A 15,554-nucleotide genomic window follows, 5' to 3' on the forward strand; every position below is an offset into this window, starting at 1 on the left:
AAAAAATATGCATTAGAAAGGATAAACAAAGGCACTATGGATTAAAAAGACTGATAAAGCCCTGGTAAGACTGATCAAGAGAAAAGAAAGCTACAAATGATTAATATCAGGAATAAAAATGGAGACATCACCACAGATACTACAGAAATTAAAAAGATAAGATGTTATCTCTTCAAATGCAAACACATTTGAAAATTTAGAACTGGAAAAATCCCTAAATATGTACTACTTAGTGAAACTGACACAAAAAGAAACAGAAAATCTGAAGTTCTATAACAATGAGAGAAACTGAACCCAGAATTTTACAACTCCCCACAAAGAAAACTCTAGGTCTAACCCCAGCAAATTTCACTGCACATTTATGAATAATTAATGCCAATCTCACACAAATTCTAGAATCCATTTGCCGAAACTTGAATAAAGTAAAACCTTACATAAATATTAGAAGAAAACGTTTTCCTAAATAAAAAATATTAAATTAAATACAATAATATATAAGATAATAATAATCACAAGATTGGTTTTATTCTGGAATGCAAAATCGGGTTGTAAATTCATCACATTAATAGAGTAAAAAAAATTATATAGTCACCTCAATAGATACAGAAAGAGCATGATAAAATCCAACATACATTGATGATAAACACTTAGCAAAGGAACAGAAGAGTTAATTTCTTAAATTATCTGTAAAAGCATATAGGAATTATCATAATTATGAAATCTTAAAAGTTCTCCCTTTGATACTGGAAATAAAAAAGCTGTTCCATATGATTGTCCGTATGATCAAAAGAATCTACAGAAAAGTATTGCCTTTAATAGGTGAATTTAGCAAGATTCTTTGATACAAGGTCAATATACAAAAGTCAACTGCATTTCTGTATCAGGGGCACAGAAAATGAAGAAATTTTATATCAGTTAGATATTAAATAGAGTATTTTAAAAATCTAATATCTAAGAATAAATCTAACAAAAGAAATATAAGACCTCTACATAGAAAACTATACAGAGTTATGATAGCTAAATAAGACCTAAATAAATGTAGAGATATATCAAGTTGATGGATTAAATGAATGAACCCCATTAAGATAATAATTCTCCCCCAAATGATCTACAAATTCAATAAAATCGAAGTTAAAATCACAATAGGCCTTTGTGACAATAATAAAACAGTTCTAAAGTTTATACTGAAATTCAAAAGGACAAGAATAGTCAAGACATTCTTTAAGAAGAACAGGTAGGAAGACTTGATCTATTAAATATCAAGTCTTATTACAGAGCTACAGTAATTAACGCACAATGATACACAAACAAATCAAAGTGCTCAAACAGCTCAGAAATAGACTACCATATATAAGGACATTATATTTATGACAAAAATGGCACCGCAGAGCAGTGGGGAAAGAATCATCTCTTTAATAAATCATGCTGTACCAATTTGGTATATGGAAGTAAAGTCAAAACAGGACCCCTGCTTCACATAATACACAAAATTAAGGTCTAGGCAGATTATAGACCTAAATGAGAAAGGTAAACTAAGAAAGCTTCTAAAAGAAAATAAAGAAGAATATCCTCATATCAGAGTAGAAATATCAGGGTAATTTCTTAAATAGGACACAAAAATATTAATCAGGAATGAAAATATTGATATGTCAGATATACTAGCGATACCAAAATGGCTAAAGTGAAAAACATGGAAAATATTAAGTGTTGGCTAGGATATCTTACCAGCGATATATGAGAGGTCTCACTGATCCATATCCCAGCTAACACAACAATTTCCATCTTTTTCCCCTTAGCCAGTTTGATGGATGTATATGTCTCTCACTTAGGAAAACACGTTAACATTATCCACAATTAAAGCTGAAGATAAATATATGCAGAAATTCCGCTTTTGGTTACCTACACAACAGAAAAGCTTATAATATACACTAAGATTCAAATACAAGAATGTTCATAGCAGAATTATTTATGAAAATGAAAACACTGGAAATAATCCAAATGTCTATTGACCAAAAAATGGGTGAAAAAACTGTGGTCTATTCATTCATCAGAATAGTATACAGCAAATGAACAATGAAAATGAACAAACTATAATCACGTGCAACAACACTGATAAATCTCACAAAAGTAGCCAAACACAAAAGAATACACACTCCATGACGAACTGAACGCATATAAAATTCAAAACACAGGCAAAACTAAACCATAGTGTTTAGGGATTTAAACTTAGGTGGTACAAACATAAAGGAAAGCAAGGAAATGCTTTCCTAAAAGTCAAGATAGTAGTTACCTTTGGAAGAGGAAGGTATACTGATTGGGAGGGAACACGTAGGAGGCTTCAGGAGTACTGGCAATGTTCTATTTCTTGTCCAGAGATATAATTACATGGGTGTTTAGCTTGTAAAAATCACTGAGCTGCATATTTGTTTTGTGCACTTTTCTGTGTGTATTTCACACATACACAAGTATAGAGTTATCTAATTAAAACTTTTATATATCTTCATATAGACTATTATAAAATGAGTATAAAGGCTTGATGAGAAGACAGGGGAGTAAGAGGGGTGACCACATGGGGCTCGCAATGCAGGACAGGAGTGGCATAGAGAAGGGGGGGAGCTTATCTTCCATAATGAGAAGCTACGACACAGCACTAAAACTAAAAACCAAGCATACCATTTAAGGATGTTAAAGTAAGGACAAACAAGCAGCTAAGAGAGCAGAGGACTTGTTCTGGGAAAGAGAAAATTTGTAGGCATGAAGTTGGAGGCCTATTGTTCACCAAACAAATCTTGCGGAACTGTTCACTGACTCTTTAAAACCTTAAACAAATTTTTTTGAAAAAAGAACATCCTACAATGTCACCATTTACAAGCAGAACCTTCAACTTAGCCTAAAGGAAAGCTCTCTAAGCAGAAGTGACTCCCCCCTGAACTCTGATTAGCTCACCTGTCAGTCTTAAAATGAGTGTAAAATAAAATAAAGGAAGAAAAACTCAATCTTTCTTCTACCCCCTAACAATACAAAAGCTATGAACAAAAAGTTAAAGTATATAATGACTAAATAAAAAGAAACTATTTCCACTGTGGATTACAATGAATGAACTACTGGCAAACGACACAAGAATAGCTATAGTATGGAAATACGAATTTAAACATTTCTAAATGTAGTTTAAAAACTAGACATAACTTATAGACTCAAGATACACACATTAAGGCACTAGCATTGTCAAGTTACGCTGCCCTTAATGCATAAAAATTAGGCCAAAGACAGTACAATAAAATTATGTGAAATACGCTCATTTATCAATTTCTAAATAAATCTGATTTATTTTTAACTAACATCTTAATTATCCATATTTACATCTGGAATATAACAACTTTTCTCTATTTAACAATCTGAGACAAACAAAATGTTATGATTATACATTAGCTATGCCTCCTCAGTTTCTAGAGCTGAAATGTCATGTCAATTACTTAATAAGATTTAACTTTACCTTGTTTAATCTGTCCTTGCACAATATTACTGGAAGTTGGAGGAGAACCCCTTGCCTTAGAAAGGTCTGGGGTGCCTGGTCTAGGTGGCCTTTGAAAAGAAGAAGAAAATACATGTATATATACACGTTCATAGTTTCATAATTCCAGAGCCATTTAAAATATTAAGTTTTCTAGTTCCAAATGAATTGCAAAAGAAACACATAACAGAACATTTTCAATTTGCTGTTCCAAAAAGATAGGGGTTTTTGGTTTTGTACCTTTCCATTTCAGATTTTAATACAGAAAATTAAATGATTAACAAATAGCAAGTTAAAATTTTACATCTACGGTTTATGCTTTAAACTAGTTTAAGAAATGTTTATGAACACTTTAATCTACTACCACTGACAGATAAATATCATAATTAACCCTTCATTCTTCAGTATTAGCATGCTGATATTTCAGCCCACCCCACATCACTGCTCCAAACGAACTTATGGAACAATATACTGACTTTCAAAAAATTCAGCCCTAAAATCTGAAAAAGGTAATAAGGCATTAAGAAACCTTCCACTCCACCGGCAGACTGTCCCCTTTTGAATTCCAGCCCTACCATTTACTACTTGTGTGACCTTGGGCAAGTTACTTCACCTCTCTGTGTCTCACTCAGCTCTATCATCTGTAACAAAAGGATAATAAAAGTACCTACCTTATAGGGGTAAGGGCATTAAGGAGATGCTTACATCTGTAAAGTGCTTACAACAGAGCCAGACACTAGGTAAGTGCTACTTTAGTGTGTTAGATTAAAAAGAATCCTAAATGTGGTCGGCTCTCAATAAAGCATAATAAAACCAGAGTTTAAAAAGTTGTCTTCATGACTTTTGGAAAATGAGAAATAGCAACTCAGGTTAAATATGTAGAAATATTACAAGAATACTCTCCTGCACTTTAAAAAGCTGTTTCCTCTTTTCCCATTGAGAAATTCTGACTATACGTCTCACAAAATGCTGAAGCCAGACACTGAGCGCTTACCATTCATCACATGGATCACACATTTTAACCAAATATACAATTTGAGTTAAATGTTAGTGCAAACTAAATAGATACAATCTAAGATTATATTTACTGAAGAGCTAGTCTATAATTTGTTAAAGCTGAACTCTGACCTACTCCCTCATTCTAAGTTTTTTTAAAATAGCTACTAAGTATGTCTGAGTACAGATAAAACTGTACAATTTGATTATATTTTAAGTCATGCATGTTGTATTTAAAATTTAAGGGGGAAACACTGAGATGACACAAAAATGCCAAGGTGTGTAGAGTGCCCCCCCCCCCAAAAAAAGGTAGTAAGAAGTGACAAAAATAAAACAGGTTTCTTTTTTTTTGAAACATAAGAATAAAATCAAACTATCATGGTCACACCTGGTAGGGCCCTTCTTCATATGATCACCAATAAAAGTTGCATTGGTCATACTCATTAAGGTATTTGCCAAAGATATGATAGACAGGAGATGTTGTGTGGTGACGGCCCGGGACACTCCGTAAGTTCCCTTTCCTACTCCCTCCGTTGCCAGCAGCTTCCTTCCTACTTCTGCTTTCCCATGTGATAGTTTACAAGCAGCCTGATTATAACCAGGAAGCATCAGTGACATATGACCTCCTCTCGATAAGAGGCCGAACGATACTGTGCAGTGGGGTTTCAGCATTCCAAGGCGATCCAGACAGACTTCATCCAGAACATCATTCAAACCCCAGGCATGAAGGCAGGACATGAACAATTTTGCAGTGTCCATAGTCAGATTATATTCTAACAGGGTCAGTGGCTTAGATTTGCTGGCCCGATATTCGGGGTCACTTTCTTCCCGCCTCTGTCTCATAATCTCCTCATCTTCCTCTTCATCATCAAGGAGATGTTCCTTTATGTTCTCTTTGATAGTTTCTTTCACTTGTTGGAAGAGAACTGCTGCTCGTTTTCCAGTTAGAAAAGAGCCCCCTTTGTCTGAACCGCCAGATGCTTTTTGCAGATTCTCTGGGGAAATAAGCGCAGTATTCGGCCTAGAGGCTTCTTCAGTCAGGAGTTGAATAATCAACGCTTCCACATCAAAGAAAAGCACATGTATGTCCGGGTCTGTTAGGTTTGTCTTTATTGCTTGAACCATCAGGGAGTTATGAGAATATTTAGGTAAATTTCCCTGCAACAAATATTTTTAAAAGATGGCTATAATTCAATGTATTTAATTTCATATATTCATTAATGAACAATAAATAATCAAAGGGATTTAAATGCTTATTAAGCTGTGTTTTTAGGTATCTATATCATTAAAACTAACACACTAACTTTGCCAATCAGCAGCATATAAAAGATATGAACTTAAACAATTAGAAGAACTTTATGCTGAAACAATTATAAAACTGTCAATTAATTTTTTTAAAAAAAGAAAATGAAAGTTAATTATTGAAGCAGGGAGTCTTTTTACTCATAGAACAGATTAAAAATCGTTTCAATAACTTATATGCAAATTCTTTCTCTGAGAATGTAATACTACTGTTCCACCTGAAAGAATAATGCATTCATCACAGCTACTCATCCTTTTAAGTTGCTGCACCATCAAATTCCTCCTTTTTTACTTTACCTTCAATCTCTCCCTGTCCATAAATTCTTTTCCCTCAATAGAAAACATGTTCAAGTCTACTTAGAGTCTTTAAAAGTGTTATCCTTTGACCGTGTTCCTTCTGCTATTTCTTTCCCAGTCTACTGCCCCTTTTAGCCACATTTAAGGAAAGCAGTAGACTAATCCAGTGGAAACTTTTCAGTCCCCCTCCTCATTAATCTCTTTGCAGTATCTCTGACCATATCCATAATCTCTGACATTGTTGATTTTGCTAAGAGACAGAAAGAAAGTATAAAAAGAGCTTCCCAGAGAACACCTTCTTAATGAGCCTTCTAATTCTGACCACGCTTCTCAGTCAGCTGCCCTGACAACTCATTTTTTTCTCCCATATTAGAACTAACATCTATATGCACGTGGCTCCCTAATCTCCATCACCAGCCAGACCAGCTCCTGAAACAGTTTCAATCCTGCAATTCCCACTGCTTGTATCTGGATGGCCCACAGAACCTTGTACTTAATCTGACCTAATCTCCACCCTCCCACTAAACCTGCTGCATCTTCCAAACCATTGGTTGAGAATCATTCTTCTAATCTATCCCCACCATCACAATCACTGTGTTCAGACGCTTATCTCCTCTCCTCTAAACAGGCGTCACTGCCCCTAGTCTCTCCTTACTCCCATCCAGCCTCCACAGGCCACAAGACTGCTTTCTGAAGAACAAATCTAATCATGTCACTCTTCTGCTGAACACTGCCACTATCATGGGTTATTAAGAGAAATGGAAAATACAAAACCCAAACTAAATCAAAGTATAGGTGAATAGATCTCAAGATGAGAAAGCACTTGCCAAACACACTTAAATTTAAAATTCACCACTATAAAAAGTTAAGGCAAGTAAGAAATAGGAAGAAAAATGTGCCAGAAATAGGACTAATGAAGTTATAATCTATATAAAAAATAGTAATACCAAAATAAAAGGGAAAAATACCATAAAGGTCAAGGGCAATTCACAGTAAAAGAGACAAATAGTCAAGGAAAAACCTACTCAAATGAATTGTCGAGGAAATAACAATTAAATAACCACAAGATACCACTTATAAAGTTAGCAAACAGTAAACACGAAAAACATACTTAGCCAGGAGTACAATGAAAGTCAGACCTACACACTGCAGGAATGAATTTAAATAGAGCCTTTTGGAAGAGCAATTTGGCAAATACAGCATGAGCCCTTAAGATTGTTTGATCCAGTACATTTATTTCTAGAACCCTATCCTAAATAATCAGAAATACAAAGACATTCAGTGAAACAATATCCATTATTTTAGATTGAAAACAACCTAAATAATCCAACAATAAAGAAATCACAAATAATAAATAAATAAATAAATAAGCATAACCATGTAATAAATATTGTAATCACTATAAATCATGCTTCCTGGGCACATTTAACCACACGGCAAAATGTCCATGTTCCAATTTTAAGTGAGATAAGATTACACATGTGCACATACGTGTACACACACACACACACACACACACTATACAACAGAGTATAATGCTGATTTCATTTATTTAATGCCCAAGTATGCATTTGAGCACCGTGACAAATATTGGAAAGAAATACATGAAAATGTTCATAGCAACCACTTTTTGTGATGCAGTCATATCAGATTTACATTTTCTTCACATTTCCATATATTTCTTAAATTGTGTATAATCAATATGTATTATTTTCATAATTAGAAAATAATGCTCTAGGATAAAACGCAAAATCCTTCAGCACAACATTCAAGGCCCATTACAATTTTTTTTTTTTTTTTTTTTTGCGGTACGCGGGCCTCTCACTGCTGTGGCCTCTCCCGTTGTGGAGCACAGGCTCCGGACGCACAGGCTCAGCGGCCATGGCTCACGGGCCCAGCCGCTCCACGGCACGTGGGATCTTCCCGAACCGGGGCACGAACCCGTGTCCCCTGCATCGGCAGGCGGACTCTCAACCACTGCGCCACCAGGGAAGCCCCCCATTACAATTTGATACCAAATATTTTCCAGCTATAACAAACAGGCTCTAGCACCATAACCACACTCCCTCACCCATTAATCCCTTTATTTATTTCTTTACCCAAAATATTCTTCTTTGCTCTACTCCAATCCCTTCTTGTCCATCAAGACCCTAATTCTCCCGGGAAAGTTAGTCCACAATGAACCCAGTTCCCATAACATCTTCTATACTATATATCACAAACTTGTAAAGCTTGGCTATATTTATATAATTACTTCTTTTATGTATTTACATTTTCCTGTATTCTACAGGAACTATACCTTACTCATCTTGTATAACCCCATGCATATCAGAGTAGCTGGCAGATGAACAAAGAACATAAAAATCTTTATAAAATTATTTTAAGTGGCTAATCAACTCTTCGCTCATAAAATTACACTAAGTCCCTTTAAATCGTCTATCTTCTGTCTTAGTCCTCCTCCCATCTGACTATGTTCCTTTCCAGCTTAAGAGGCTTCAACAGCATTTTATAACCCAAGGATAAAATCTTGGCAAAGACTTCTTTGCAAAGCACAAAACAGCCTCCAAAATAGACTGCTGCCAACTCCCCCAATTCCATCTCTAACCACAACCCTGCATCTTCCTACTGAAACCAGATTAAACCACTTGTGCCTTCCAGAACCATGTAGTTGCAGACATTTGTACCTTTGCATTTGTACCTTTGCCAATGCAGGGGACACAGGCTCAAACCCTTGTCTGGGAAGATCCCACATGCCACGGAGCAATTAAGCCCGTGTGCCACAACTACTGAAGCCCGCATGCCTAGAGCCTATGCTCTGTCACCACAATGAAAAGCCTGCACACCACAGCAAAGAGTAGCCCTTGCTCACCGCAACAAGAGAAAGCCTGTGCACGGCAACGAAGACCTGATGCAGCCAAAAAAAAAAAAAAAAAAAAAAAAAACACAACAGAGAAAGAGAAAGTACCAACTCCACCTTGGGTGATCAGGGAGAACCTCACCAAAGGGATAACTTGAGGTATGCAAGGGCAGAAAGACAGCAGGATGTGAAAAAGAATAAAGGCAGGAAACATCACAGGATAGGTGTTGATGTTGCTGACCAAGACAAAGAATGCAAGGCATGGTTCACTGAGAGCACAGATGTCCACACTAAGGCTTTTGAACTTTCTCTTGCAGGCTTAGGAGCCATTAAAACAGTGCTTCTCTCAGAACACCAGGGATGCTTGTTAAAGTACAGGTTCCTGGGCCTGATATCAGACCTGAATCAATGTCTCTTGGAATGGATCAGAATCTGCCTAATGAAACACTAGATGGCTTTATACAGTAAAGTATAAGAGCTCCTATCTAAAGGCTTTAATAAGGGGAGTAACTTGATCAAATTTAATTTTATAACTATTTATCCACCAGCAATGTTGGCTGAAAAGAAGCAAGATCAGGATCATGAAATATAAACCTGGAGGAAAAAGAAGCCATCCAGATGAGGGAAGATAAAAGTATGCAATAGTACTAAAAATGTAGAAGACGGGATGGGTTGAAGGATGCATACGCTACTGTTTTATTTCTCACACCACCACGCTTCGTATTTCCTTTTTCAAACACTAAATGTGTAATGTCAAACACTATGTTTAAAAGATGGCAGTGTGGGGGCTTCCCTGGTTGCGCAGTGGTTGAGAATCCGCCTGCCAATGCAGGGGACACGGGTTCGTGCCCCGGTCCGGGAAGATCCCACATGCCGTGGCGCAGCTGGGCCCATGAGCCATGGCCGCTGAGCCTCCACGTCCGGAGCCTGTGCTCCGCAACGGGAGAGGCCACAACAATGAGAGGCCTGCATACCACAAAAAAAAAAAAAAAAAAAAAAAAAAGATGGCAGTGTGGGAAGACACGGAGTTAGCGTCTCCCCAAAACTAGGGTGCCTGCCAACCGCTGGTTGAGGACGCTGACACCCAAGGAGACGGGAGGAACCCCCAAGTGAACTGGTAGGACGTGGGGGACTGAGTGGGGAGGAGGAGAGACCAGACAGGATTGGCGCCCCTGAGGCTGGGGAAATCAGGAGAGGCAGGCAGGAGGGGCTCTCAAGAGGAGTGGGAGAGGACCAGAGGGTGTTTGCCCCACCCACCTAGGCACAGGGAACCTGCTGAGCTCCCAGGCTGGTCCCCTGCCCTCCAAGGCCCCACCCAGGGCACGTGGGTCCTTCGGGGCACAGGAGGTAGGCAAGGGAGATCAGCAGAGGCAGGGGGAGGGGCCCTCTGGGAGGAGTGGGAGAGGAGTGGAGGGCATTTGCCCTGCCCACTCCAGCCCAGGAAGCCTGGTGGGCTCCCAGGTGAGGTCCCCTCATGCCCTGAGACCAGGGGTTGGGGGCACACCTGGGCCTCTCCTGTTCCTTGAGCCTAAGACCCACCCCCAACAGCCCCCAGGGTCTTTTCCAGCCCTGTGGGTCCTGAGCATAGGCCCCGCCCACCACCAAACCTCACCCTTGCTTACGCCCCACCCTCCACAGCCAAGGCGTTTCCCCCCTTTTTTCAAAACTTTTTTTTTCTTTTTTTTTTTCTTTTCCCTCCTCTTTTTTACTATTGTGGCACCAATGTACCTTCTGGTTGCTGATTCATCTACATTTTAATTTTTATATTCTTTCTAACGTATCTGTTAGTTTCGTAGTCTAACTTTATTTTGTACTTTGTTATTGTTCTTTTTTATTTTCTTTTTGCCACCCCACATGGCTTGCGGGATCTTGGTTCATGGGCTGTGGGTCAGGCCAAAGCTCCTGCAGTGGGAGCTCCAAGTCCAAACCACTGGACTAACAGAGAACCTCAGACCCCAGGGAATATTCACTGGAGTGAGGTCTCACGGAGGTCATCATCTCAGCACCAAGACCCAGCTCTACCCAACAGCCTATAAACTCCAGTGTTGGAAACTTCAGGCCAAACAACGAGTAAGACAGGAACACAATCCTACTCAGTAAAAAAAAATATTTTTAATTAAAAAACAATGAGATGGCAAAAAAATACATCACAGATGAAGGAGCAAGGTAAAAACCTACAAGACCAAATAAATGAAGAGGAAATAGGCAATCTACCTGAAGAAGAATTCAGAGTAATGACAGTAAAGATGATCCAGAATCTCAGAAATAGAGTGGAGGCAGGGACTGAGAAAATACAAGAAATGTGTAACAAAGATCTGGAAGAACCAAAGAACAAACAAACAGAGATGAACAACACAGTAACTAAAATGAAAACTACACTAGAAGGAATCAATAACAGAATAACTGAGGCAGAAGAACGAATAAGTGAGCAAGAAGACAAAATGGTGGAAATAACTGCCAAAGAGCAGAATAAACAAAAAAGAATGAAAAGAATTGAAGACAATCTCAGTGACCTCTGGGACAATAGTAAACACACCAACATTCGAATAATAGGGGTCCCAGAAGAAGAAGGGAAAAAGAAAGGGACTGAGAAAATATTTGAAGAGATTATAGTGGAAAACTTCCCTAACATGGGAAAGGAAATAGTCACCCAAGTCCAGGAAGCACAGAGAGTCCTATACAGGATAAACCCTGGGAAAAACACACCAAGACACATATTAATCAAACTAACAAAAATTAAATTCAAAGAAAAAATATTAAAAGCAGCAAGTGAAAAACAACAAATAACATACAAAGGAATTCCCATAAGGTTATCAGCTTATTTTTCAGCAGAAACTCTGCAGACCAGAAGGGTGTGGCAGGATATACTTAAAGCGATGAAAGAGAAAAACCTACAACCAAGATTACTCTACCCAGCAAGGATCTCATTCAGATTTGACGGAAAAATCAAAAGCTAAGAGAACTCAGCACCATCAAACCAGCTTTACAACAAATGCTAAAGAAATTTCTCTAGGCAGGAAACACAAGAGAAGAAAAAGACCCACAAAAACAAACCCAAAACAATTAAGAAAATGGTAATAGGAACATACATATCGACAATAACCTTGAATGTAAATGGATTAAATACCCTAACCAAAAGACACAGACTGGCTCAATGGATACAAAAACAAGACCCATATATGTGCTGTCTACAAGAGACCCACTTCAGACCTAGGGACACATACAGACTGAAAGTGAAGGGTTGGAAAAAGATATTCCATGCAAATGGAAATCAAAAGAAAGCTGGAGTAGCAATATTCAAATAAGATAAAATAGACTTTAAAATAAAGACTGTTACAAGAGATAAGGAGGGACACTACATAGTGTTCAAAGGATCAATCCAAGAAGGAGATATAACAATTATAAATGTTTATGCACCCAACACAGGAGCACCTCAATACATAAGGCAAATGCTAACAACCATGAAAGGAGAACTCAACAGTAACACAATAGAAGGGGACTTTAACATCCCACTTACAACAATGGACAGATCATCCAAGCAGAAAATATATAAGGAAACACAAGCTTTACATGACACAATAGAACAGATAGATTTAATTGATATTTATAGAACATTCCACCAAAAAGTGGCAGAATACACTTTCTTCTCAAGTGCACACAGACGATTCTCCAGGATAGATCACATCCTGGGTCACAAATCAAGCCTTGGAAAATGTAAGAAAACTGAAATCGCATCAAACATCGTTTCTGACCACAACGCTATCAGATTGGAAATCAATTACAGGAAAAAAACTGTAAAAAACACAAATACATGGAGTCTAAACAGTGACTTACTAAATAACCAAGAGATCACTGAAGAAATCAAAGAAGGAACTTAAAAATACATAGAAACAAATGACAACAAAAACACGATGACCCAAAACCTCTGGGACGCAGCAAAAGCAGTTCTAAGAGGGAAGTTTATAGCAATACAATCTCACCTCGAGAAACAAGAAAAATCTCAAATAAACAATCTAACCCTACACTTAAAACAATTTGAGAAAGAAGAACAAAGAAAACCCAAAGTCAGTAGAAGGAAAGAAATCATAAAGATCAGAGCAGAAATAAATGAAATAGAAATGACGAAAACAGTAGCAAAGATCAATAAAACTAAAAGCTGGTTCTTTGAGACTATAAGCAAAATTGATAAATGCTTAGCCAGACTCATCAAGAAAAAAAGGGAGAGGACGCAAACCAATAAAATTAGAGATGAAAAAGGAGAAAATCACCACTGACACCGAAGAAATACAAAGGTTTATAAGAGACTACTACAAACAACTATATGCCAATAAAATGGACAACCACAAAGAAATGGACAAATTCTTGGACAGGTTCAATTTTTCCAAGACTAACCAGGAAGAATCAGAAAATATAAACAGACCTATCACAAATAATGAAATTGAAACCATAATTGAAAATCTTCCAACAAACAAAAGTCCAGGACCAGATGGCTTCACAGGGGAATTCTATCAAACATAGAGAAGAGCTAACACTGATCCTTCTCAAACTCTTCCAAAAAACTGCAGAGGGAGAAACACTCCCAAATTCATTCTATGAAGTCACCATCACCCTAATACCAAAACTAGAAAAAGATATCACAAAAAAAGAAAATTATAGACCAATATCACTGATGAACATAGATGCAAAAATCCTGAACAAAATACTAGCAAACAGAATCAAAAGTACATTAAAAGGATCATACACCATGATCAAGTGGGATTTAACACAGGGATGCAAGGATTCTTCAATATACACAAATCAATCAATGTGATATAACACATTAACAAATTAAGGAATAAAAACCATATGATCCTCTCAATAGATGCAGAAAAAGCTTTTGACAAAATTCAACATCCATTTATGATAAAAACTCTCCAGAAAATGGGCATACAGTGAACCTACCTCAACATAATAAAGGCCATACATGACAAACCCACAGCAAACATCATACTCAATGGTGAAAAACTGAAACCATTTCCACTAAGATCAGTAACAAGACAAGGATGTCCACTCTCACCACTCTTATTCAACGTAGTTTTGGAAGTCCTAGCCTTGGCAATCAGAGAAGAAAAAGAAATAAAAGGAATACAAATTGGAAAAGAAGAAGTAAAACTGTCACTGTTTGCAGATGACATGATACTATACATAGAAAATCCTAAAGATGCTACCAGAAAACTACTAGAATGAATCAATGAATTTGGTAAGGCTGCAGGATACAAAATTAATGCACAGAAATCTCTGGCATTCCTATACACTAACAATGAAAGATCAGAAAGAGAAATTAAGGAAACAATCCCATTTACCATCACAACAAAAAGAATAAAATCCCTAGGAATAAACCTACCTAAGGAGGCGAAAGACTTGTACTCAGAAAACTATAAAACACTGATGAAAGAAATAAAAAATGAAATAAACAGATGTAGAAATACACAATGTTCTTGGATTGGAAGAATCAATATTGGGAAAATGACTATACTACCCAAAGCAATCTACAGATTCAATGCAATCGCCATAAACTACCAATGGTATTCTTCACAGAATTAGAACAAAAAATTTTACAATTTGTATGGATACACAAAAGACCCCGAATAGCCAAAGCAATCTTGAGAAAGAAAAACGGAGCTGGAAGAATCAGGTTACCTGACTTCAAACTATACTACAAAGCTACAGTAATCAAGACAGTATGATACTGGCACAAAAACTGAAATATAGCTCAATGGTAGAGGATAGAATGCCCAGAGATAAACCCACGCACATATGGGTACCTAACTTATGACAAAGGAGGCAAGAACATACAATGGAGAAAAGACAGCCGCTTCAATAAGTGGTGCTGGGAAAACTGGACAGCTACATGTAAAAGAATGAAATTAGAAGATTACCTAACACCATACACACAAAAAAAACTCCAAATGGATTACAGACTTAAATGTAAGGCCAGACACTATAAAACTCTTAGAGGAAAACATAGGAAAAACACTCTGACATAAACCACTGCAAGATCTTTCTTGACCCACCTGCTAGAGTAATGGAAATAAAAACAAATATTAAAAAATGCAACTTAAACTTAAAAGCTTTTGCACAGCAAAAGAAACCATTAACAAGACAAATAGACAACGCTCAGAATGGGAGAAAATATTTGCAAATGAAACAAAAGACAAAGGATTAATCTCCAAAATATACAAACAGCTAGTGGAGCTCAATATCAAAAAAAAAAAAAAAAAAAAAAAAAAACCAATCCAGTTAAAAAATGGGCAGAAGACCTAAACAGACATTACACAAGGAAGGCATACAGATGGCCAAGAGGCACATGAAAAGATGCTCAACATCACTAATTATTAGGGAAATGCAAATCAAAACTACAATGAGGTATCACCTCATGCAGGTCAGAATGGCCATTATCAAAAAAAGCTAGAAACAATAAATGCTGGAAAGGGTGTGATGAAAAGGGAACCCTCCTGCACTGTTGGTGGGAATATAATTGATACAACCACTATGGAAAACAGTATGGAGGTTCCTTAAAAAACTAAAAATAGAACTACCATGTGACCCAGC

The 15,554-nt window shown here is 37.2% G+C and overlaps 1 protein-coding gene across 8 annotated transcripts in view; it reads right to left on the reverse strand.

The window, feature by feature from the left end:
* WDR7 (WD repeat domain 7) overlaps positions 1-15,554 on the reverse strand; it is a 363,333-nt gene that overhangs the window by 256,931 nt on the left and 90,848 nt on the right. For all 8 annotated transcript variants that reach the window (XM_059039434.2, XM_059039436.2, XM_059039435.2 and 5 more), the window contains 2 exons: positions 4,896-5,665; positions 3,494-3,582 (listed from right to left, as the gene is read on the reverse strand). In XM_059039434.2, the coding sequence (XP_058895417.1) occupies positions 3,494-3,582; positions 4,896-5,665 (859 nt within the window). The remainder of the gene's footprint in view (positions 1-3,493; positions 3,583-4,895; positions 5,666-15,554) is intronic.

This window comes from Kogia breviceps, chromosome 15 (assembly GCF_026419965.1).
Source record: "Kogia breviceps isolate mKogBre1 chromosome 15, mKogBre1 haplotype 1, whole genome shotgun sequence".
NCBI lineage: Eukaryota > Metazoa > Chordata > Mammalia > Artiodactyla > Physeteridae > Kogia > Kogia breviceps.